Here is a 24,174-nt window from a genome sequence, read left to right on the forward strand (position 1 = left end):
GACTCGACGGCGCTGGATTTGGTTTTTGGTTTTGGTTTACTGCAGAAGAAAGGCCTGGTGATCTATTTCTGTGTGTTACAGAGGAGAACTGCACTCCATAGGGTTGTCAAGGCTGTGAAACTTTCAGAAGTAGATCACCAGGCCTTTCTTCCAAGGTGCCTATGGGTAGGTTTGAACCAGCAACCTTTCAGTTACCAGTTGAGCACGTAACTGTTTACGCCACACAGGGAGCCTTCCCTAAGATTACAGCCATCGAAAAATCTATGGAGTGCAGTTCTACTCTGATACACACAGGGTCACCTAGAGTTGAAATCGATGTGACAGCAATATATATATATATATATATATATATATACATATATTTCCTGGTAGAGTGCAAGAATACAGGTGGAATATGTTGGAATCATGGTGCCTCCCATATTGTAGAGGTTCTACTTCTGCTGAAACAGCCCAAGTTTGCATGAGGTTATATTTCACCTCACTTCACCTGTGAAGCTTACAGTTCATTAAATCCCTGGGCTTTTATTCTGTGCTTCCTTCAGGAGCTGCTGGGTTTTTAGAGCTTCACATCAGATGTAAAAACTTACAGACTGCCTACTTTGTACAGACACTTTGTGCATGTTAGTATCTCTTCTTAATCTTTAAAGCCACCTTGTTGAGTTGGGGTCTTTGTTCCCAGTAACAGAAGAAGACACCCAGGCTCACAGAGGACACTTGGCTGCCTCAGGGTTAACCAGGCCCTCCTATGTGAATCCCGCTCTGGCCACACCTCTGGCTGCCATGTTTGTGGGTGCAACCTATTTTCAGAAGGGTTTTCTTTCTCTCTCCTTGCCTCTGCTCCAGGATCCTTCATGATGGTGAACAGCTCGGGGAGGGCTTCCGGCCAGAAAGCTCACCTGCTCCTGCCAACTCTGAAGGAGAATGACACCCACTGCATCGATTTTCACTACTACTTCTCCAGCCGAGACAGGTCCAGCCCGGGAGCCTTGAACGTGTATGTGAAGGTGAACGGAGGGCCCCAGGGGAACCCTGTCTGGAATGTGTCCGGGGTCGTCACCGAGGGCTGGGTAAAGGCCGAGCTCGCCATCAGCACCTTCTGGCCACATTTCTACCAGGTATGTAGAAAATAGGTTGTTTTAACATGATTTGATTAAAAAAAAAAAAAAAGTAAATCTATATGCCTCTTGCCTGGCTAGGAGTTGTTAGGTCTGAAAGGGCTTCATTTACTCATGTACTTATTCAATTCATGTTTACTGAGCTTCTAGGCAGGCCCTAGGAGCCCTAGCAACGCGGTGGTGAAGTGCTGTGCTGCTAAATGAAAAGTCAGCGGTTCGAACCCACCAGCAGCTCCACAGAAGAAAGATGTGGCAGTCTGCTTCAGTAGAGATTTACAGCCTTGGAAACCCTGTGGGGCAGTTCTCCTCTGTCCTATAGGGTCACTATGAGTTGGAATCGACTAGACGGCAAAGGGTTTGTTGGTTTTTTTTTTTTTGATTTGGTCTAAAACATCATCATTTAAACATGTAATCAATATAAACAATTAGTAATGAGATATTTTATGTTCTTTTTTTTCTAAGTCTTTACAAACCAGTGTGTACTTTCTACTTACAGCACATCTTAATTCAAATGCTACATTTTCATTGGGAATACTTGTATTTAGATTTCATAAATTTTACAACTGAAGAAGGGGACACGTATATGCAAATTGCTCCAAATATTTAAAAGTTTTCCAATTACTGAATCAAGTATCAGTTTTTAAATTTAAAATTACATAAAATGGGAAATTGAGTTTCTCAGTCTCACTAGCCGCGCTCCAAGTGCTCAACAGCCACATGGGGCTAGAGGCTGCTGTTCTGTGTAGTACAGATCAGAACTCTTGACCACTTAGTTACACAACTTCCTTTGGGAGAGTTCTTGAGAGGCTTGGCCACATGTGGCACTCCTGCTGTGTAGAGGACATGGAGGATGGGACCTGGCCTTCGTGGTGTGAGATTGGCTCATTGTTAACACTCAGTGCTTGAGAATCTTACAGCTGCCTCTTGCAAACTCTGGGCCTAGGTCTGAGAGTTTTCTTAAGGTTTACCTTTTGGAGTCCTCTGTCAGGAGGCTTTTAGAAGTGGGTGATAAGTCCACATGTTTGGAGCAGGGACCATCAAGCAGCTCAAGTTACCCCATGATGCCAGGGAACCTCAGATAGCCTGGCAGAGAGGCCTAGATGCCCATGTGTGTAACCATGGTTTCTTTTGTTTTCCCCACTCCCATCTTCTCTGCCCATCCATGAGGTGGCCAAGAAGCAGAGGTGGGAAATAAGGGAAGTTAGGAAGAGAGTGGAAAGAGGAAATGAGGGAGAGAATAAATGAGAAAAAGAGGAAGCCAGCCCTGGAAAGACTTAATTTCAGTTGATGCAGACGGTAGAGTGGTTATGTGAGTGTTTTCACAGCCCATCACTCAGGCACTCCCTCAGTTTATTCGTCCATTTGTCAGTTATTCAACAAGGTTCTCTGAGCCAGGCCAGGTACCAGACCTGCTGAGGTGAGTCAGGCGAGGGCTGGCTTTATACTGGTTGGTGTGGACTGTAGTCCCTCTGGGTCAAGGTAAATCCCTAATCTCTTCTTTAGAAAAGCAATAACTCATCAGTAAAAGGGAGAACCCTTTGATTTTAACATGTGTGTTACTAGCAATGTGATGTGTTTGACCCTAAATGTTTTGAGGTAAATATCCTTAGGCCTCATTATCTCTATGTGTCTTTCCTCCTTTATGCAGTTTGTTTTAACTAGTACCAGGTCCACAGTCCTTTATCTGAAACTCATGGTGTCAGATGTAGTTCAGAATTCAGAATATTTGGAATTTAAAAGATAATATGTTTGCATCTCTTGCATGTTTTGTAACACTCCCAGTAGGGTCTGAGGCAGCGCCCCATCATCAAATATATTACTAATCCCTATAGCAAAACTTCCAGATATACACAAGAGGTGGGATAAATAAAGACCGTAAATAGCATCAGATCAGTTCAGCTTAGAATTTGCTACTAAATTACTTTATATAACTCGTAGGTGAAAAAGCTTGTTTTCAGAGCTGTTTGTATTTCAGAGTTGTAGTGAGGGTCATTGCCCTGTGTTCACTATCTGCCTGATCGCGTGAGTGGGGGAGATGCTCTTGCCAGTATACCATGGGAAGAATCCCCATTACGTGCCTTGGAGAGTGCATTCTGTGGACCATTCATTCCCCAAGATGCTCCATGATGAAGGATGCTGTGGTCAAAGTTAGGTGCATTTTGGAAAAACTGCACAGTACACCTACTGCCTTCTAGAAGACTCACAGTTGGCCAAGTGCAAGCTTGGAGGAGTCAGAAAGAAACCTGTTTAATTAATTGTCTTAGTTGTAAATTTGACTGTGGACCTCTTTTTTGTACGTGTCTCACTCTAGGGATAGTGTTCTATAGATAGACGGCCCTGGATCCTGGATTGCCTGGGACACTCCTGGTTTATTCCTGTTGTCTTGGTGATTTTGTTGAGCACATCTGTTTCACTCTCTCAAGTGGCCCAGTTTGAATAATAAATTATATAGTTTCTCTGCCCATAGATATTTACAAAATGTGCATTGGCACATGCGGCTTTGGTTCATCTCCATTTTGTAGATCCTTTTCATTTTCTATAAAGCGCCAGATAGAAAATATTGTAGGCTTTGCAGGCCATACTGCCTTTGTCACAACCTCTATTCAACTCTACCGTTATACCATGAAAGCAGCCGTGTGAATGGACATAGCTGTGTTTCGATTAAACTTTATGTACAAAACAGGTGGTGGGCCAGATTTGGCTTCTGGGTCATGATTTGCTGAATTCTTATGTAGGTGATGAAGTTGTCACCCAGAGATAGACAATGAAGTCCAGGAGCACACAGAAGACCATGGGCAAATCTGGGGCTAGAACCCAGATCCCCCTTCCCCTAGATTTTTGCCGCCATATCATTGGGCAAAACACCAAGCAGCTCTATAAACCCATGTAGGCCCCCAGTTAGCCCTTAGAGATCCAGTTAGAAACTCCTTACCCAGGGCCTGATACAAACAGGTTTAGGATAGGACTACCAGTAGAAGTACAATGAGCAGAAACAATGACCCAGGAAGGGGGCAGTCCTGCCATTTGCCATACTCTTTGATGAGGTATATGGAAAAAGACACTGCTTAGGCATCCCATATGTCCCAGCCTTTTTGTAGGCATGTTTCCTCTTATCTGTACAATAACTCCTATGTTAGGTAGCAACACATGTTGTCTTCTAGAGTAGGCAATGTTATTGGTAAACTGAAGTCCACATAATCCTGCCTAGGTCCTCTGGCTCCAAGCTCAGTTCTTAAAACACCTACCACCATGAGAAAATGCCCCAACAAATGGTAGAATTTGATCAGCAATAGTGGCCTCATTTTTATGACTTAACCGTAGTATCCCATATAAGGATGGTGGCATCCTTTTCTCCCTTAGCTGGGGTATGTGTCCCCTTTCTGTTTTATGGCATCAAGCACGTATGATATGCCCAGTAAGATAATTGTAGGTATATATGATTATTGGTTATGCAGAGCTCCTTATGGATAGGAACCAAATCTTATTCACTAAAGATGGAAGGGTAAATGGGTGGGTGGATGGATGGACAGATGGGCAACAAATAGACATTTTTCATTAATTGAACTAAGATGATAAAGGACAAGAAGACATTGAAACAAAAACAAAACCCATTGCTGTCAAGTCAATTCCGACTCATAGTGACCCTATAGGACTGCCCAACAGGGTTTCCTTGGAGTGGCTGGTGGATTCAACTGCTGACCTTTTGGTTAGCAGCCATAGCTCTTAACCACTGTGCCATCCACAGGATTTCCAAGGAGCAGCTGGTGGTTTCGAACTGCTGATTAATAGCCATAGCTCTCTTAAGCTATCATTTAAGGGATCCAAAGCAACCCCCCTATAAAAATATGAAAGTATGGCCCTCTTCCTAAGAAGAGCCTGGTGAACCAACATTTTCCTATCTTGTGTCTTTTGAGAAACTGTTTGCAGCCCCTTGAAACTTTTGTTGCAGAAATTATCTGCTTGAGGGCTAGAGAAGGTGGGCTAAAACACTAGGTGCTCCCAACCATGGCCTAATATACCCACACAGTCTCCCAAACATGCACACAGCCAGCCTTTTTGAGGGGCTGATCATGAATTCTGGGAAGTTACCTCCCAGCCTCGCCCAGTACCTCATGTATAGGGAGAGGTTTGCACCTCTTCGGGCAAGTCCAATCCTCCATACGCCCCTCAGCAGGCCTCTAACGAAGCTCTGGGGGCTGGGACCCATGCAGTTAATAGTAGGTCCGCAATAGCAGCCTTAGGGTGGAATGTCCCACAGAGAAGTTGAGATTACCAGCCTAAGATTTCATTTCCAGTCCCTGTACCCCAGGGACTCTGCCTTCATACACTGAAATGGAGTATCACTGAGTGTATGGGTGGCCTACTTCAGTCCCCCATCCCATTCGGCTTTCTCTACCCTCTGTGAACACACAGTACCAGAGTAGCTCTCAAGCCTCTTTACCTACTCCTCCAGCTCTTCTCCCATTTCCTGCTTTTGTCCTTCAAGGGCCTTGGTTTGAGTTTCCTTCTGAAAGTGCTTGGCTTAAAGATGACCATCCTTCCTGTCCTAGAACACCTGGGTAGGCCTTTCCATCTCAGGGTCCTGAAAGTCTCCTGTACCCTTGTGGTATCTATCCCTAGGAACTGGAGCTGATACATACTGGATGGAGGGTGGGGGCTTCCTGTGACCAGGGCCCCCACACTGGAAGTCCACTGGTGGGGTGATCTCCACCTGAGATTACAGGTTATCTTCTAGGGCACCTTATGACATGAATAGAGGAGTCTGGTGATTTACATTCACCGGTATTTTGTTGGCTGACAACCTGGGGCTGAGCTGCAGGTATGTAACTTACTTTTCCTCTAGCCCAAACATTTCCTGGGTTCTCCTCTGCCACTTCCCAAGCGAATACTTAATGCAGTAGAGGCATAGCATGGTGCAGTATTTCTGACACATCCAGCTTTACATGAGTACTGTTGACTCCCCACTCCTCAAGGCATGGAAGGGTCTATCTTACAACAGCTTTCAGGATTTTTCCCTCTGCTTGTAGGGTGGTATGCCTAGGATGGGGCCCTTTTTACTCCTGCAGGTTCTGTGAGCATTCTCCTTTGAGCAGACTTCCAGTGAAGGGGGGGAGTGTCCCCCCATTCTGTTCTGGGAGGCACTTTAATCCCAGTTGCATCTGTGGCCTTCACTATGGTATGAACATACTGGATGGACCCTAATTCCATTGTCTTGTGAGTCAGGAGTCTTCCTCAAGGATTCTGTATGCTATCATTGTCTTCTTCCTTGTACTTCTGCACACCCCACCACCTTGGCTCCTGTACCCACATGTGCCTCTTGGCTCCTGTACCCACCAACCTCCACGTGGACACAAAGCCCAGCATCCACCAGTTTCTACCAGTCCTGATTCACATCAAAGAGTCTGTTGAGTGGAGGAACCTTAGTGGAGACTGGGATGGGTGTCATAGGAGACAGTCACATAGGGCAGCCTAATGCTTTCTGCCTCTGCCAGGCTATATCCCTATTCCCTTGCATTTCCACTCTCATCACCCATCCCCACCCCAGAGTAATGGAAATCATAATAGCTAAGATTAATATCTTACTATGTGTCTTGTAAGCACTTTACCATTATTGACTCATTTAATGAAAATCCAGAACATTCTTTCCCTTGTTTCTAGCAGGATATTACTTTCTCATATTTGAGAAACCTGAGTCTCACCTACCACAATGCTTTATGAAAAAATTCCCAATAGGAATTTTGGTGGATGCTCCTCTGTCTCATTATAGGATTCTTATTGCTGCAAAAGAATGGAGAGAGACCAGTGAACAAATGGATACCTCCATTCTCCCGTGACCAACAATGTGTTCATTCATGGAATATTTATTACTAATTATGATATAGGGTAGATCCCAGGAGATGTTTGAGAAATAGTCAAAGTAGTTGAACAACTTAATCAAGTAAAACTTTGGTTAACTGGAGTCAGAATTCTGCCTAACCAAGTGTTTTGGTTAAATGAGAGCTTAGGCTGTTTTTCCTCAATGTCCGGTAACGGGCATGGCCCTGTAACATGAGCCAGGAGACCAGGGTCCCGGCCCTTGGTCCACCTCTGGCTTTCTTTCTGAGCTGGTAATACAGCTGGTCTCATTTCTTAGTGCTGTTGATAGAATGAGACTGCATAATAAATGGTCAGTATTGCCAACCTTTATTATTGTGGTTATTATCTCTTTTATTGTTGTTATTACTATCATTCAGTCTCAGTTGATAAGGTACCAAATTCTGGCCAATACCAATCCCTCCAACTGGTATCTTTAACCTCAGTTGACTCCTGCCTCCCCTAGAATCTTATCCAATCAGTACCCACCACCCCCCTTGTATCTTATCCTGATGTTTTCCTGAATAATTCCTCTCCACCTGAAATCATGCTCCAGTCTCTACCATCCTAAAAAATTCTCTGTTGGGCCTTTATGACTTGGCCTCTGTTCTGAACTATCTACTCTGTCTTCTGAGGTCACCTCACCTAGTTCCAAGGCCTTAAATAACATCTATATGCCAAAGTATACACATAGATGTATAACTCTGGTCCTAAATCTCCCATGAGCTCCAGAAACAGATTGCCAGCTTCCTACTCAACATATCCATTCAAATGTTTAATGGACATCTCAAACTTAACATGACAAAAAGGACACTTTGGCCTACCCCAGCTGTTCATGCATACATGTTTATCATCTCATTTTCCCCGTCTCAATATATGGCACCAGAATCTGCCTATTATGTCAAGCCCCAAATTGCCAAGTCCTCATTGATTCTTCTCTGTCCTTCACTCCTCAGCTCTTAATCCAACAGCACTTCTTCTTTCAAAATATCTGTCAAATCATCATCTTATTTTCCTCCCTGTAGCCACCATTGTCGTCCAAGCCATACTCATCTTTTGTGTTGATGACTACAATAATCAACTGATACGTCTCTTTTCTTTCATTTTGCCGCTCGGTTACCCCCTCCCAGTCAATTTCCACAGAGAAGCCAGAAGAAAATGTAAACCCTACTATGTCCTGTGGGGCCCTCATGGCACAGTGGTTAAGAGCTATGGCTCCTAACCAAAAGATGGGCAGTTCAAATCCATCAGCCACTTTTTGGAAACCCTGTGGGACAATTCTACTCAGTCTTATAGGGTCGCTATGAGTCGGAATTGACTCAGTGGCAATGGGTTTGTGTAACAATGTCCTGTAAGGTTCCTGGGTGTCACAAGTGGTTTGCTCTCAGCTACTAACCTAAAGTTTGGTGGTTTGAACCCACCTACCCACTTTGGAAGAAAAGCCTGGCGACCTGCTTGCGTAAAGGTTACAGTCAAGAAAACCCTATGGAATAGTTTTCCTTTGTAACACATGGGGTCACCTTGAGTCAGAATTGACTGGATGGCAATTGCTTTGATTTTATGGTTTACTTTGTCTTGTAAGATCCCATGTCATCTGGCCCCAACTAACACTCCAGCCTTGCTTATATCTCTCCTACTCATGGTATCCTGCCTCATGGCCTTTGCACTTACCACTGCCTCTTCCTTGACTGACTACTTTCATCCTCTTGGTTTCATCTTAATCATCACTTCCCAAGACAGTACCTTCCTGACTGCTCTAAATAGACGCTCTTCCCCATAGCTACTCTTTATCACATTATCCTGGTTTTTTCCTTCATAAAACCAAGGGCAGAAGGAGTTTAATTTTGAATATTTGTTTAATTTCCATTTTCATTCACTGGAATAGGAGGCTCATCGGGGCTAGGACCTTAATTTTCTTGCTTATTTTTATATTTCCAGCATAAGTACCCATGTTTGGTACAGAGGGGACTCTATAAACCTGGAAGAGAGTGAGGGAAGGGGGAGAGAGGAAGGAAGAAAGGGATGGAGGGAGATGCTGGTTTCGTTCACGATGGGTTCAGAGTTTAGAGAGTGAAACCATTCATGAACAAGCAATTGCAACGTGGTGTGATAGGTGCTGTAATGGAATTGATTGCATAGTGGTACATGACATAGCAACAATAAAATGCCCAGAGAGACACAAAGAAGTAATGCACTTTAAAGCATTTCATTGTTATTTTGATCTTAAAATAGCTCATTATTATTATAGAAAATTGGGAAGATCCAGAAAAGTACAACAAGAAAATATTCATCCACTAACCTCCCCAGTGTCATTTTTTAGGAAGTTTGCATGCAGAGATTTTATTTACCGTTCTTACTCATCTTTTGTGAATTACCTGCTGAAGTTAATTGCTGATTTTTATTTTGGAGGGTTTATTTCTTTCTTTTGTTGATTCTCAGGAGTTCTTTACACAAAAAAGACTATTAACCTTTTATCTGGAGTGTATATAACAAATAGTATTCTCAGCCTCCCCTTCCTTTGATTTTTAATTTTGTTTCAATCTTTTTTTACCATATAAAACATTCTTTGAAGAAGTTGATTTATAAGCTTTTATTACTAATTTCTAGTTTTAGTGAATTTGGTTAGAAAATGTACAGACCAAAACCTGTATAATTTCTTCTTTGACTCATTTATTGAAGTTCTGTTGGGGCCTATAATATGATCTTTTTGTAAATAATTCATGAACATTTGAACCGAAGTTTTATTCTCCCTTTATATGTGTTAACATATGTCTAGTAAATATTATTACAGTATACACATACTCAACATGTTTTTTCCCTCTTTGATCAGCATCTGAGACATGAGTTAAAATGTACAGACTCTTTTCTCCTTTTGAGTCTCTTGACTCGTGTGTTTTTTAAATGACCACTGTACTCCACTTAGTGGTTCTTCTTTTTCTTTTTTGTTAAAATCTACTTTGATGCTTTTACATTAGTTTTGGAACAACACTTTTTTGTTTATTTGCATTTCCTTATTATGTCTCTGTTCAGCTTGTTATTTTTAAGGTTACTGAGTCATTCCGTGTTAGGTGTTTATCTTATAACATACGATTAGGTTTTGTTTATTTAGACGATCGGAGAGCCTTTCTATATTTTAATCCATTTACCTTTGTTGTCACAACAGAAATATATATACTTTTAGTTTTGTCATTTTTACTACACAGTTTTAATGCTTCCTTGTTATTTTTCGGTGTATTTGCTGTGTATGTTCTATTTTTATTTTGTTTTTGTTGAGAATATACACAGCAAAATATACACCCATCCCACAGTTTCTACATGTACAGTTCAGTGACCCTGATGACATCCTTCAAGTTGTGCAACCCTTCTCACCCTCCTTTCCGAGTTGTTCCTTGCCCATTAACATAAACTCACTGCCCCCTGAGTTTCCTATCTAATCTTTCAAGATACTGTTGTCAGTTAGATTCCATGTAGATAGATCTCAAAAGAGCACAGTGCTCAAGGTAGACATTGCTTACTAGTTAAGCTAAACTCTTGTTAGGTTTTAAGAAGACTTCAGGGCATATTTTTTGGTTTAAAGTTTAAAGATTATATTAGGGAGTAGTTTCAGGGGTTTATCAGCCTGTAGGAGGCTGGAGTCCATGAGAATTTAAAATTCTGTTCTGCATTTTTCCCATTCTGATCAGCATTCTTCTATAGAATCTTTGATCAAAATGTTCGGTAATGGGAGCTGGACACCATCCAGTTTTTGTAGTTTCGTGGCAAAGGAGGCAATTGTTCCTGGAGGCAATTAACCGTGCTTTCTGTATCCTCCTCCTATTCCTGACTTTGTTTTCCTCTGTTGCTCCAGGCAAATAAAGACCAATTGTTTTGCCTCGGATGGCCACTTACAAGCTTTTAAGACCCCAGGCACTATACAACAAACCTAGGGGGTAGAACAGAGGCACCAGATACGTTATTAGGCCAATTATCTGGGATGTTTCGGGAAACCAAGACCCTAAACCTCCAAACCCGGGAACCAAATTCCGTGAGGTGGTTTCTGGTTGCACATAGCAGCCTCAGTAGCTACTCTTTTTTTTTTTTTTTGTCGTTGTTGTAACTGCATCTGTCAACCAACTTTTGCCAATTCAACTTTTTACAGGCATATAACTTTTTGAAAGAAATTGCAAAATCAGCTGTGCATCCTACCCTTAATCAATGCAGTGTCTGCATTACTATTAACCCCCCTTTTCCCCCTCCTTCCCATCCCTGGTAACCACTAATAAACTTTGGTCTCTATACATTTGCCTTTTCTTGTCTTTTTATGTAAGCAAGGTCATACAATATTTGTCCGTTTATGATTGACTTATTTCACTCAGCATAATGTCATCAAGCTCCATCCATATTGTAGCATTATCACGACTTTATTTCTCCTGCTGACTTTTTGATTTTTTCTTCTATGAACTCTGATTTTGGTTACCTTTGAATTATTAAAAAATCAGTAGACACATGATTATTTATAGAAGGACTTTCTGTTGACTTTCCTTCACCAGGATGAGACAAGGATCACACTTTTCTTTCTGCAAGCTCTACCCCTACCTCCTGCACAATTTTGTTCATTGAGTCTCACTAAAGGACCCTGCTGTCTTAGTAAACCACTCTTCTGGAGTGGCTATCATGCTTTGCTAGCTGCTGTATGTTTGGTATGATCCCCCAAGTCTCTTTATATAATTTCCCCAGGTACCATGTCCTGTCTCAGTGATAGGTCTTACCACCCCAGGAAGCTGCCTTTCACAGCCTTCACTATCATCACCATGAGTTCCTGATCACTTGTTAGAACTGCTGAAGCCCCAAGCCTGATTGAGACCATTTCCCTCTGAGTCCAGGGACCTGGAGTGACCCCAAGTTCCACCTGGAGGTTTTCTTGTTGGTATCATCACCCACCTTATATTCCTTCCACCGTAAGAGGGTTTCCATTGGCTTGAACATAGGGGAGGAACTAGGGGTAAAAGACAGGAAGCAGAGTGTCCATTTTGAAGGATATTAAAAGGAGGTCCCTAGATGGTGTTAATGATTTGTCCATGGCTACTTACTGAAAAATTGTCAGTTCAAATCCATCCAGTGTTGCCACTGAAGAAAGGCCTGGAGATCTACTTCTTTAAGATTATGAAAAAAAAAAAAAATAGCCATTGAAAAACCCATGGAGCATAGGTCTCTGAAACATGTGGGGTTACCATGAGTCGAATAGACTTGAAGGCAAAAGGTAAGGTGGTAGAGGCGAAAAGTGATGAAGGTTTGAGCCAGAGCTGTGACACTGACGTCCAGCTGGCTTTGATTTACAAAAATGGCCGCCTCATATGGTTCAACATAATAGCAAAGATGGAAAGATATGGAAGGGTCTGAGAAATGCTAAGAAAAAAGAATCAAAAAGAAAATGAATGCGAAGGTCAGGGAGAAGGAGGAGCTAATCAAATGCCCAGATTCCCATCTTGAATGATTGTGTGTGTCACTTCAAGGTCCATATTTAAGGAAGAATGGCCTGTTTGGCAATGACGGAGAGGGTTTGGGAGGGAAAATGCTCATATCTGTTGCATATTGATTGAGTTTGAGGTAACTATGTGACATCCAGGTGGAAATACAGAGCTGTGAGCTGGATAAGTGAGACCAATGTTCAGGTGAAAGGCCTGGGGTGTAGAGCTGGGCTTGGAGGTTTTCAGCCATTGAAGGAAGATGAGTAGAGAAGGCTTCCATTTGAAGAGCAGGTATAGGAGAACTAACTGTTCACAAGGAAACCTATGGTAGAATAGTCCCAGATTTATGAGAAAAACTATGAGAGTGAAGTGTCACCTGAGAGCATCCAGAAATGAAGCGACGAACATTGACAATTGTAGAAGAATGGCACAGTATTAATAAGTATAGCAAACATTTCTTGTTAACTTACCATGTTTAAGGCACTATCCTAAGCATGTATATTAACTCTTTTCATCTTCAGAATGACCCCATGAGGTAGATTCTATGATTACCTTGGTTTTACAGATGAGGAAACTGAGGTACAGAGCAGTGAGGTAACTTGCCATGGTCACACACTAGTAAGTGACACATTAAGGGCTAGAACACAGGCCTTCTCATTCCAGAGCCAACCATTACATTATTTTCCTTGTTAAAGTAAGATAAAGATTGAAAAATATGTATTGGATTTAGCAATTAGGACATTATTAGTATCATACATGAAAGCAGTTTCAAGGGAAGTGTTGAGGACGGTGTCTAGATTATAGCAGATTGAAGTTTATAGTGGGGAGTAAGGGCGTGTTGAGGATGAGTGTAGATAAAACTATTGAGAATTTTAAAATGTGATTGAAACAACTGGGCCGTGTTAGAGAAGAAACTACTGCCAAAGGATAGTTTTTAAATAGGAGAGGCCCAAGCAGTTACATATGTCAAGGTCGGGAATAAAAGGTTGGGTCTGGACATAAAGGGAAGAGGGAAAGAGGTCCAAGAAGAAACAAAGAGGTTGGAAAATATAGCAGGGGTCTGGGTCAAGAGCAGAGATGTGTCTTGCAAAGAGTAGACGGGGGTAGGTGTGGATGTAGATTGGATCGATGGGTAAGAAGTTAGAGCTCAACCCTTCTCTTGTCTTGCCTTTTGAAAATGTGGCAGACAAAGTCTGGGAGTGGAGGGGTGGATGTTGAAAGGGGACATTGTGGGAAATGCAGGAGTAGAGAAGGCAGATTTGTGATGGAGTTCACGAAGTTGAGATTGAGGTGTAAAGGAATTAAGGCTGTAGATGAGAGGGGTATTGTTGATTAGCCAAGGTGGTTGATAGAGCCTGGGCTTATTGAGGATACACAGAGGTCCAGGAAGGCGCATATGGCCTCTAGAAAAGCAGAGGCCAAGGGTACCATGTGCAATTGAGAAGCAGGTTTAAGAGTAATGAGTTGGGAAAGCACTGTGGCGTAAAAGGCTGTGCCAAAATGTACAAAGATGGAATTTTGAATTTATGGAGTGGGGAGGGACAGATTTGGGAGTGTGGCTGGTTAGAGAAGACCATTGGCATTGAGAGGCCATGTTGCCCACACCTGTCTCCTAGGTGAAGGTAGAGGTTGGGTAAAAGGAAAGCAGTCAACTTAATTATAAAACCTTTACTGAAACAAGCAGTATGGGTGGGAGTCAGAGTAGAGATTTCAAAGAACTTGTTGTCCTCTGATCCCTGGATACCAACAGGTAGGACGTGGCTTATTTTCAAGAGGTGTTATTAAGAAATTCCAGTGTAATATGTTCCTTCGGGATGTAGAATCAAATCAGTGTAAACCCTCCCAGTAACCTTCTCCCTCACCCTTCACAAGAAAGTTGGGCTATTAGGAAGTAATTCTTCTTTGTGCTTCACTTGAAACCACAGTGAGAAAGGTACAGATTAGGGTCTTGAGGCCAGGTTTGGGTTGCTTCGTCTGTATCCAAGCGTTATGTCTGAAATTCATTACATTCCATATGGCTGAATATTCCTTTGATAGTCACCAGAGTTTGACCATTTTACATTGTCTTGAAAATCCAAGCCAATTGCCAGGGTAATGTCCTATCCTAAAGTAAAGTCTCTTTGATTGGTTCTGACGGGAAACTGTAATAGAAAGGTTTGGGGGATGGGCCACTGCTATGATGAATGTCTACAACCACTTCTGTGAAATTGACTCTTCGCTGTGTGTTGCAGGTGATATTTGAATCCGTCTCTTTGAAGGGTCATCCTGGCTACATCGCAGTGGACGAGGTCCGGGTCCTGGCTCATCCATGCAGTAAGTCTATTTCCTTCTCCCGTCACAGCCTTGCTCCGTGCCAGACTGGGGAGCGCAGAGGCTGCAATCCACCCTATTCATTCAGCTCACAAACATCTCTCTCTCTCTCTTTTAATCCTGCAAAAATGCTTACATACTCAATGCAATCAGTCCTGAATAAATCCATAATTTTGCCAGCCCGTTCAACAGGCAACACCTACAGAAATTTGCAGAGAGTGGCAAAACATTTTCGTTCGCATCTCTCTCCATTATTAAGGGAGTCTAAAGTCCTGATTGTTTATTAGTGGGATTCAGACCACTGAAGTGGAAGAATTAGAGGGCTTTGGATAGAATCTTGTGCAATTGTCTTAAAAAAAAAAAAACAACACCAAAACACTGAGCAAATTAGCACACTGTTCACTCACAGGGAAAAGTACCCCAAAGCTATTAATTCTTTAAAAATAATTTTAAGTACACTCATCAGCTCCGTGTAGGCGTAGGGAGAGATTTCTCATAGTGGTTAGCACTTATAGTGCCGTGTCAAGAGTCCTCAAATGCATGCCACTCCTCCCTGCCCATCCAGTTTCCTCTAAAAGTTCTCTTTCTGCTGTATTTAGTCAAAGATGCTTAAGTGTGTTTTGGTAGGGAACAGCGGTTCTTGGGTTCATTAAATCTCAGAGGAGACATGTCTCTGGTGCAGGTAGTTAGAATGATACCATACCTACTGATACTGATGCATGGTGAGATATGGTCATAATCCAAATGACATGCATGGGGTTTATAGTAACCCCTACAAGGGCTAACTGAGATACCAGTTTGTTAGCATTCTCCAGATTGGAGATTTCCATTGGTTTCTTGGTAACCGTCTGGTTCAATCCATAACAGGGACCATGTTGTTGTGTGCCACTGAGTTGATTCCAACTCATGGCAACCCTATAGGACAGAGTGGAACTGCCTCATAGGGTTTCCTAGGTTGTAATCTTTATGAGACCAGATTGCCAGATCTTTTCTCCCGTGGAATAGCTGGTGAGTTCAAACTTCTCCCCTTTTGGTTAGCAGCTGAATGCTTAACCATTACACCACCAGGGCTCAATAACCCTAAATAGCCCTTAGTCACGCTATGGGCTATGTGTAGTTTCCTGCTGTCTGAAAAGACACCATGTGCCCTCTCTAGTCCTCGTCTTTTAATTCTTTCCCATTTTGGGGGCTATTCTCACTTTGGTCTCATCCATGTTGCTTCAATTGAAATGACTCCTTCCACGTCTGCTGCGTTGAATTTGTCAGGCCCTCAAGCATCATTTTCTTCCTTGCCCTGGACTAGAATACCATTGTCTGACTCATTGTCTCAGAGCACCTTCTCTTAGAGAATTTGGGACAAGTTCCCAGGGGTTTAAAGAAGACAATGTTTTCGGTAACTATTTTATGGCTGTGCAAGAGAGACCCCTCCCCAGAAATCAACCAGCATCTCAGGAATGAGTTCATCCTACTGGACTCCCTATTATTGTGGCTATAGACTTCTACCTTCTGGGTTATTCTCTGAGCTTTTAGGATGTTCCTAAAGGTGTCTTTCCATTCCATCATGCCTGAGAAATATCTCTGCTGTACCAAGCCTCATGTAAAGAAGGTCCCAGAAATCTCCCCAGCTATGCAGGGTTATATAGTGGATATGCAGTTGATTCCCCTCACAGGATTAAATTCCTTCAACTCCTGGGAGTTAGCATCAGCTGCCCATTGGAGAATAATCTTTAGCCTAAGACTGGGCAAATCTGTTGGAAGAGATGTACCCTACCTGTGGTCCTTTAAACCTCACATACTCAACCATGCTATCCATGAGTTTGAGACAGTCTTTCTGAAAAAAGTCTTTGCCCTTCCCCAGGACCTGCACTCACCCCATCTCTGCCTCTTAGAGAGTGCTTATGTTTGGGGTGTCCAGTTTCATTCCTGCTTCTTACCCTATGCTTGATGTTTGGACTTTGTCTTTCAAGTACGTGACCCTTGTCCTCTCCCAGGAGATTCTGGAAAATTTCTAGGAGAACATGGCATGGGGGAATCTCTCCTTGGCTCCCAAAACTCTATGCTGTAATGAAAATTTTAGTCTCTGCTATGATGCCCAACCTGCCTCTTGTCCCAGCCCCAGCTGCCTTTAAGGACAGATTGATAAAAGCTCTGCCTTAGCTCCAAGCACGTGGTTTGCAATCAGAGGCAAATGCTTCCTTCTCTCTGATAAATCTTCATGGGAGGGGGTTCTCTGGAGAGCGTTTGGATGCCTTTACACCCTTAAAGTCTCTTAACTCCTTCTGTAATCTTCCTTTCATTGGGGCTGCTCCTGAATTTAGGATTCCCCTGACATCCTCATACTCCTCCTGCTGAGGAATGTGGGTTGCATGCTTATGGAATTGGCTGAAAGACAGTTACCCAGCAAATGGCCCGTGGGATATATTTCAGGAAGACGTGATGCTGGCTGTGTTCCTGTGAAACGTGCTTAGGCCAAGTTCAGTCTCCATTCTTAGGCAGCTTAAGTGTAAACTTCCAGATATCACAATGTGAGGCCCCTGTGACAGTGGCCAGAGTTGGAAAAATTCCATTTATCTGTATGTACAAATACTGGCTGTGTATACAGTCCTCAGAGGTACGTACATAGCTCATGAGTCACATAGGATTGACCAAGGTCTAGCAAAGACCGCTTTCTGAAGACCTGTGGTCAGTCCATACCTAGCCCAGGTTTTTATTCATCATTTCCCTCAACAAGTAAAGTACTGAGCACCAGCTATGTGTCAAGCACTATGCTGGGCACTGGGGATGGTTCAGTGACCAAGAAAGGTTAGGTCTTTATCCTCATGTGTGTTAGCAGGAGAGGCTGAGAAAAGAAAGCGTAAAATAAGTAATTTCAGATAGTTTAGATGACTATAATCCGGTGATACGGGGTGGGGGGGTTATTTAGAGGAGTCAGGAGAGGTGTCTTTGAAGATGTGACTTGAGCTGGGACCTAAATCATAGGAAGGGGCTCATTATAGAAAGATTTGGGCAGGGTGGCATTAGAGGCAGAGGAAACAGCAAGTTCGTAGGCCCTTCCCAGGAGAAAGTGGTCTGAGTTATCACTGCACAGTGAGCCAGGTCCTGACCTTGAGTGCCTTGGATGACATCCTAAGCGATTTAGATTGTAATCTAAGTGTAGGGAGGTGTCACTAGAGGGATATCTGTTGGTGAATGATATCATCTCATTTAAGAAGCCCTGGTGCTAACCAAAAGGTCAGCAGTTTGAGTTCACCAGCTGCTCCTTGGAAACCCCATGGGGCAGTTCTACTCTGCCCTATAGGTTCACTATGATTTGGAATTGACTCGATGGCAATGGGTTTGGTTTTTTGGGGGGTTTGGGTTTTTTGGTGGCACAGTGGTTAAGCTGTCAGCTGGTCACTGAGAGGTTGGTGGTTTGAACCCATCTGGTGGCTCTGCAGAAACCCTGGTGGTGTAGTAGTTAAGTGCTATGGCTGCTAACAGGGAGGTCAGCAGTTCGAATCTGCCAGGTACTCCTTGGAAACTCTATGGGGCAGTTCTACTCTGTTCTGTAGGGTCACTGAGTGGGAATCGACTTGATAGCAGTGGGTTTGGTTTTTTTTTGGTTTGGTGGCTCTGCAGAAGAAAGATATGGTGAGCTGCTCCAATAAAGATTACAGTCTAGAAAACCCTATGGGAGCACTTCTACTCCGTCACATGGGGTCACTATGGGTCAGATATTGGTGGCACCAATAACAACTGCAGTAATCTCATTTAAGTGTTAGAAGATCACTTAGGCTGCTAAATGGAGAAATAGCTGAAGGTGAATGGAGAAGAATAGGTCTTAGGAAGGCATTGCTAAAGCCCATGCGTGAGATGGTGGTGGCCTGGACTAGGGTGGTAGAGAGAGATCCATCCACTCATTTATAAGCATGCCATCCATACCAGGCAATATTCTGGGTCTATGGGAGTAAGTCAGATTCATTCCTGGCCCTCCATGGGAACCCATTAAAGTGAAAGAGACTGAAAACCAAACAATCAATCATGTAATCCTATGCTATAATAACAGTGAGCAGTACTATGAAGAAACAGAACCTAGAGCTGGAGACAGGTTTACAGATTTGAGGTATATATTTAGGAAGTAGAGCCAACTGGTCTTGTTTGATGAGTTAGACTGGGAGACAGAGGCATCAAAGATGGTATCCTCCCAAATTACTGGCTTCAGCACCTGGGTTGTATGAGTCTGGGGAAAAACTGAGTCTGAGAGCCAACTTCCAAGGTGCTAACCATGGCCCTGGGGACTGTCCATTGGCTCATGTGTCATGCAGGATGCTAGTGGCTTCTGAACTGTCCTTCGGACTGAAAGTGCTTTTCCCCACCCCTAGCTTTAATGTTAATGCGTTTATGACTTCACCCACAGATCATTAAAAATTTAACTGTACTGAGAAATACACACTTCCTTTCTGTCCTCAGGCTTTTTAATTCTCCACTTCTGCCTTCCAAAACAGTTTTTCCATTAACACATGGTCAGAGTTTGTCAATAAGTGATTCCACTAAATATTCTAAAAGTTCCAGGGGGGTGTGTGCCTGATTTGCAACTGTGTCCTCAATCGATCTGAGCTGGAGTTATGATATTAAACGCTTGCCTCGCAGCTTCCAAAAAAAAAAAGCAACCGAAAGACAGGCGTCATACTCAAAGGGAATTGTTTTCTGTTACAAACCGAAACCTTTCGTTTCTGTTTTAAAGCCGACTTAACATTTTTGTGTTATTCTAAAAGTATTTTAGCCATAGTTACCCTCCGCTGCCATTTCTCAGTGTTGGCTATTAGTGGGGCCATGTCAGTTATAACCGTGTACGATAAATGTCAGCAGGCTTTTCCACTCCATTTCAGAGTCTCCAGCTCCTAGGTTGACTTTTAGAATTTTTTAACCTTTTTTTTTTTTTCTCTCCACACAACGTTGAGGGGCCATGTCTCGGAGACCACACAGAGTGTCTGCAACACGATTCTAGTGTGTGCACTGTGCCTTCCTCTCGCTTGTGTGGCTTCCTACTGAGCACTGTCAGGTTTAAAGAGCGAGAGAAAGGGCACAGTAATATGGCTTCAGACGCCGCACCGACATCCACAGGTGCTTAAATGTCACCAGCGTCAGGGCATTTTGCTCCAAATGCACAACCAGGTTTCTGTTAATTCCTGTTCAGTGGGATTCTGTCGTGGGTTAAATTGTGTCCCCCCAAAATATCTGTCAACTTGGCTCGACCATGGTTCCCAATGTAGTGTGGTTGTCCTCCATTTTGTGGTTGATACGATATTCCTATGTGTTGTAAATCCTAATCTCTGCCTGTGGTTAATGAGGCAAGATTAGATTATGTTAAAGAGGATTAGGGTGGGATGTAACACCCTTAGACTCAGGCCACATCTCTGATCCAACCTAAAGGGAGTTCCCCTGGGGTGTAGCCTGCACCACCTTTTTATCTTATAAGAGATAAAAAGGAAAGAGAAGGGAGCCTAGAGTTGGGGGACTCATACCATCAAGAAAGCAGCGCTAGGAGTGGATTGTGTCCCTTGGACCTGGGATTCCTGAGCGGAGAAGCTCCTAGTTCGGGGGAAGATTGATGAGAAGGATTTTTCTCCAGGGCTGACAAAGATAAAAAGCCTTATTTTTCTCTGATGCCCTGAATTTGGACTTCTAGACTATGAGAGAATAAACTTCTATTTGTTAAAGCCATCCACTTGTGGTATTTCTGATACAGCAGCACTAGATGACTAAGGCAGATCTCATTTTGGGGGAGCCGGATCTCAGTGGGAAAAAAGTGTGGAATGCTTAAAACCACGAGCTGGTGGCTGACCTGGGCCCAGTGTCAACCATGTTTGCTGAATTGAAGCTGGTGGAATAATCCCTTTCCCAGAGCTGCAGATGCTGGGGGGGAATAATAGGTAAGAATGCATGTAGTTCAGGAATAGAGTGAAAGGCAAGGGGGATGGAAGAGGAAGGGCCAGAGAGGCCAGGAGCTCAAAGAAAAGGTTAAACAGGTTTCCCACATAAGGAGGGGCCCCCGAGAAGGACATCTGTCACAAGATAGTGGCCAAGGCCAGGGGCTCACAGAGCAGAGACAAGTATAGGAACGTGCAGTGAGAGCGAAGCAAGAGGAGGATGCGTTGGTACGTGCTGGGGTCTGTTGGGAACTGCGTACCAGGATTGGCTTTCATGGGATCCCCATCGTGTGATGCATGGAAGGGTGGGAGGCACCACTGGATTTATGGGGCCTGGCCAGGGGGAATTGTTTCAGAGGTCTTACATATGAGCTATGTATTAGAGACCACAAACTGATAGAACATGCCTGCAGACATGTTTTGTTAAACCTACACTATATTATAATAAAATTGTGTTAAGATTTTAACATGATAGAGTTCTCATAAAATCTGTATTTCTTTCTTGCCCTGAGAAATCAGATGTTTGGCAACCCTGAGCAAGCACTCTCACATAGCCTCCCTGTCCTATATAGATTTGAGTAGCGGCTGCCCCTTCCATTGGACACAGGGTTTCTCTCTAGTTTTCCCCAATCCCCACCACTCTTTATTGCTTCCCCCCACCCCAGCCCTGAGGCTGGTGTCAGTTACCAGTTATTCTTGTGCTTGCAACATTGATTTCTTAAACCAGAGAACTGTTTTTTGTACTCAAGCCTCTATCAAAAGAGGGAAAACAAAAGATGGAGCAAGGAGGTGGTGGGAGTTTTGTTTTGTCTGTTCTTTACAATTGAACCACTTCATTTGTTTACATAACTGCCTGGCTCCAGTAGGCATGTGGGTTTGACATCCCTGCTGTAAATCATTAGTGTTCCTCTAGAATATTTACACTGTTAACTGTTGGCTGTTGTCCAGTCAGCCCCAACTTATGGTGACCCCGTACACAATGGAAGGAGATACTGCCCTGTCCTATGCCATCCCATGATTGGTTATGGATTGGACCATTCTGATCCATAGAGTTTTCATTGGTTGATTTTTGAACGTAGATCACCAGGCCTTTCTTCCTTGTCTTAGTCTAGAAGCTCTGCTGAAACCCATTCAGCATCATAGCAATGCACAAACATCCATTGACAGATGGGTGGTGGCTGTGCATGACGTGCGTTGGCCAGGAATTGAACCCGGGTCTCTCACAGGGAAGGTAAGAATTCTAACACTGACCAACCACTGCCTCCCATATATTTACCCTGCAGTTGTTGTTAGGTGCCATCAAGTCAACTTCGACTCACAGTGACCTTATATGACCAAGTAGGACTTCCCCATAGGATTTTCTAGGCCGTAATCTTTGTAGGAATGGGTCGCCAGGTCTTTCTCCTGTGGAGCTACCGAGGGGGTTCTAACTGCCGACCTTTAGGTTAGCAGCCCAGTGCTTAACCTGTGTGCCATTAGGGCTCCTTCTACTTATACTAAACCATAAAACCAAATCCATTGCTATCAAGTCTATTCTGACTCATAGTGACCCTATAGGACAGTGTAGAACCGCCCCTGTAGGATTTCCAAGGAGCAGCTGGTAGATTAGGACTGCTGACCTTTTGCTTAACAGCCGAGCTCTTAACCACAGTGCCACCAGGGCTCCATACTAGGGGCCACTAAATGACTGAAGGCTCTACCACCTAGAAGGCAGGGAGGAAGACAGATTGGAGATGAAAGAATCAAAGCAAAATGTTTGCTGCGAAGGAAGAAAAGGAGAGAAGGCAGAGCAAGCAGGGGACATTGATCCAGGGAAGACCATTTCTAGATGCACATTTCAGAGGTTAAACCATTCATTCACCCAGTGTCCTGAAGGGCAAGGGAAGAATGTTCTTTGGAAAGTGGGGGAGCCCCAGAGGAGGGACACTTGCCCCTGGATGCAAGTCCAAGGGGGCACCAGACCAGGCATGGAATGACATTCCACAAATATGAAAGACGCCTGACTGAGGCAGCGGAGCAAGAGGCGTTGGAGGGTTTTCTGCTTACCTGCTTACTTGTCTCTATCAACCTTGACTCATTTTGAAATTGCGGGGGGTGGGGTGGGGGGCGCAACTTAGAGATTGCCTCTGGGCGCTCATTATCATCCCTACACTCCTGTGGTAAGGTTACCACAAAGCCTCCAAAAGCCTCCTACGTTGGAGCCAAGACTCCACTCTCCCTTTCTCCGTGGGGTGGATGTTCCTTACCTCTTGAAACCTGTGGGTTAAACGGGCTTACAAGGCTCACTCTATTCTCACTTGAAGAATTGACTTGAACTGATAGTTCCAAAAATAACTTCATGAAATTATACAGGAGAGTGAAAAGGAAACAATTTCAGACAATCAAAGCAGCATGACATTTGTCAGGTTTATGAGAAGCAAGAATCTGAAACTCTGAGCAGCCCAGAAGAAGTGGCCTTCCCTGGGCCTCAGGCCCTTGACACTACTCTAGCCTTTGGGGTTCCAAGGGTAGCACAAGGGGGGTCTCTGAGCTGTTGTCATTAGTTTAAAAACCTGAGCAGAAGTCTATGTTTTTTCACAGCACGTCTTCCTAATCATGCCAAGGTTCTTGGCTTCTGCTGAACTTTACAGGTGGTAGCAGTTTGGTGGACAAGATAGTTCAAAACATGAAGCCTGTGGGGAAAAATAGCAAGGAAAGAGATCATTTACAGTCAAATATTTGAGAGCAACAGGAGGGGCCTGGAACAGCAGCACAGCCCTTCCTGGGCCTCGTGTCTGTCTGATGACGCCATCTTCTTTCCTACTGGCCAGGAAGCAAGAGAACGTGCTATCTAAGTGTGGAGATGTGGGCCAAAACAGACCTGGGACTGAATTCTGGTGCTGCCTCTTACTAACGCTATGTAGTGTTGAACAAACTAAACTTTTTGAACCTTGGTTTCTGCTTCTCTTAAAGAGAAATAATAGACTGTATTTTACAGGGGTGTCATGAAGTTTAATTAGATAAATCATGTAAAGCCTTGAGCATAGTGTGTTCCACTTAGGAGCTTTCAATAAAAGACTTTATTGCTATTATTCATCTCTCTGGACATTTGACTTCTTCTAGAAAGTAGGCCAAAGGCCTTTGTTGCATCTACTTGATCACCTTAGAGCTCTCAACATGGCCCCAGTCCAGGCAGTATACCCAGTTAGTTCATCTATGATTTGGTTGATGGTGGTAGGGATCGTTGGCACCTTTAACCTCGATGAAGAAGCTCCTTCTACTAGACTTAGGTTATTAGTTCACCCATTGCTGGAGAACTCACTGAGGTGAGGACCTCTCTCCACAAGAAGAAAAGAGACATGCCCAAGTTAGCCAACATAAAATACATGCTTAATCCTAGAGTTGGGTGCTCACAAACACCATGTGTTTCATTTGAAAGTCCTTTCCCCGCTGCTATGCCCAGTCCAGAGTGAACGTCCCATCTCCCTCCCATGCTTGGGAGGTGTCATAACTTAGAGTTAAGAGTCTAGACTCAGAAGCTAGGCCACTTGGGATTGAATG

At 43.6% G+C, this 24,174-nt stretch overlaps 1 protein-coding gene across 3 annotated transcripts in view; it reads left to right on the forward strand.

Annotated features, from left to right (window-relative positions):
• PTPRT (protein tyrosine phosphatase receptor type T) overlaps positions 1-24,174 on the forward strand; it is a 1,296,550-nt gene that overhangs the window by 465,003 nt on the left and 807,373 nt on the right. For all 3 annotated transcript variants that reach the window (XM_049868705.1, XM_049868707.1, XM_049868708.1), the window contains exons 3-4: positions 844-1,115; positions 14,647-14,728. In XM_049868705.1, coding sequence (XP_049724662.1) covers positions 844-1,115; positions 14,647-14,728 — 354 coding nt within the window. The remainder of the gene's footprint in view (positions 1-843; positions 1,116-14,646; positions 14,729-24,174) is intronic.

The sequence above is a fragment of the Elephas maximus genome, chromosome 25 (genome assembly GCF_024166365.1).
Source record: "Elephas maximus indicus isolate mEleMax1 chromosome 25, mEleMax1 primary haplotype, whole genome shotgun sequence".
Classification (NCBI taxonomy): Eukaryota; Metazoa; Chordata; class Mammalia; order Proboscidea; family Elephantidae; genus Elephas; species Elephas maximus.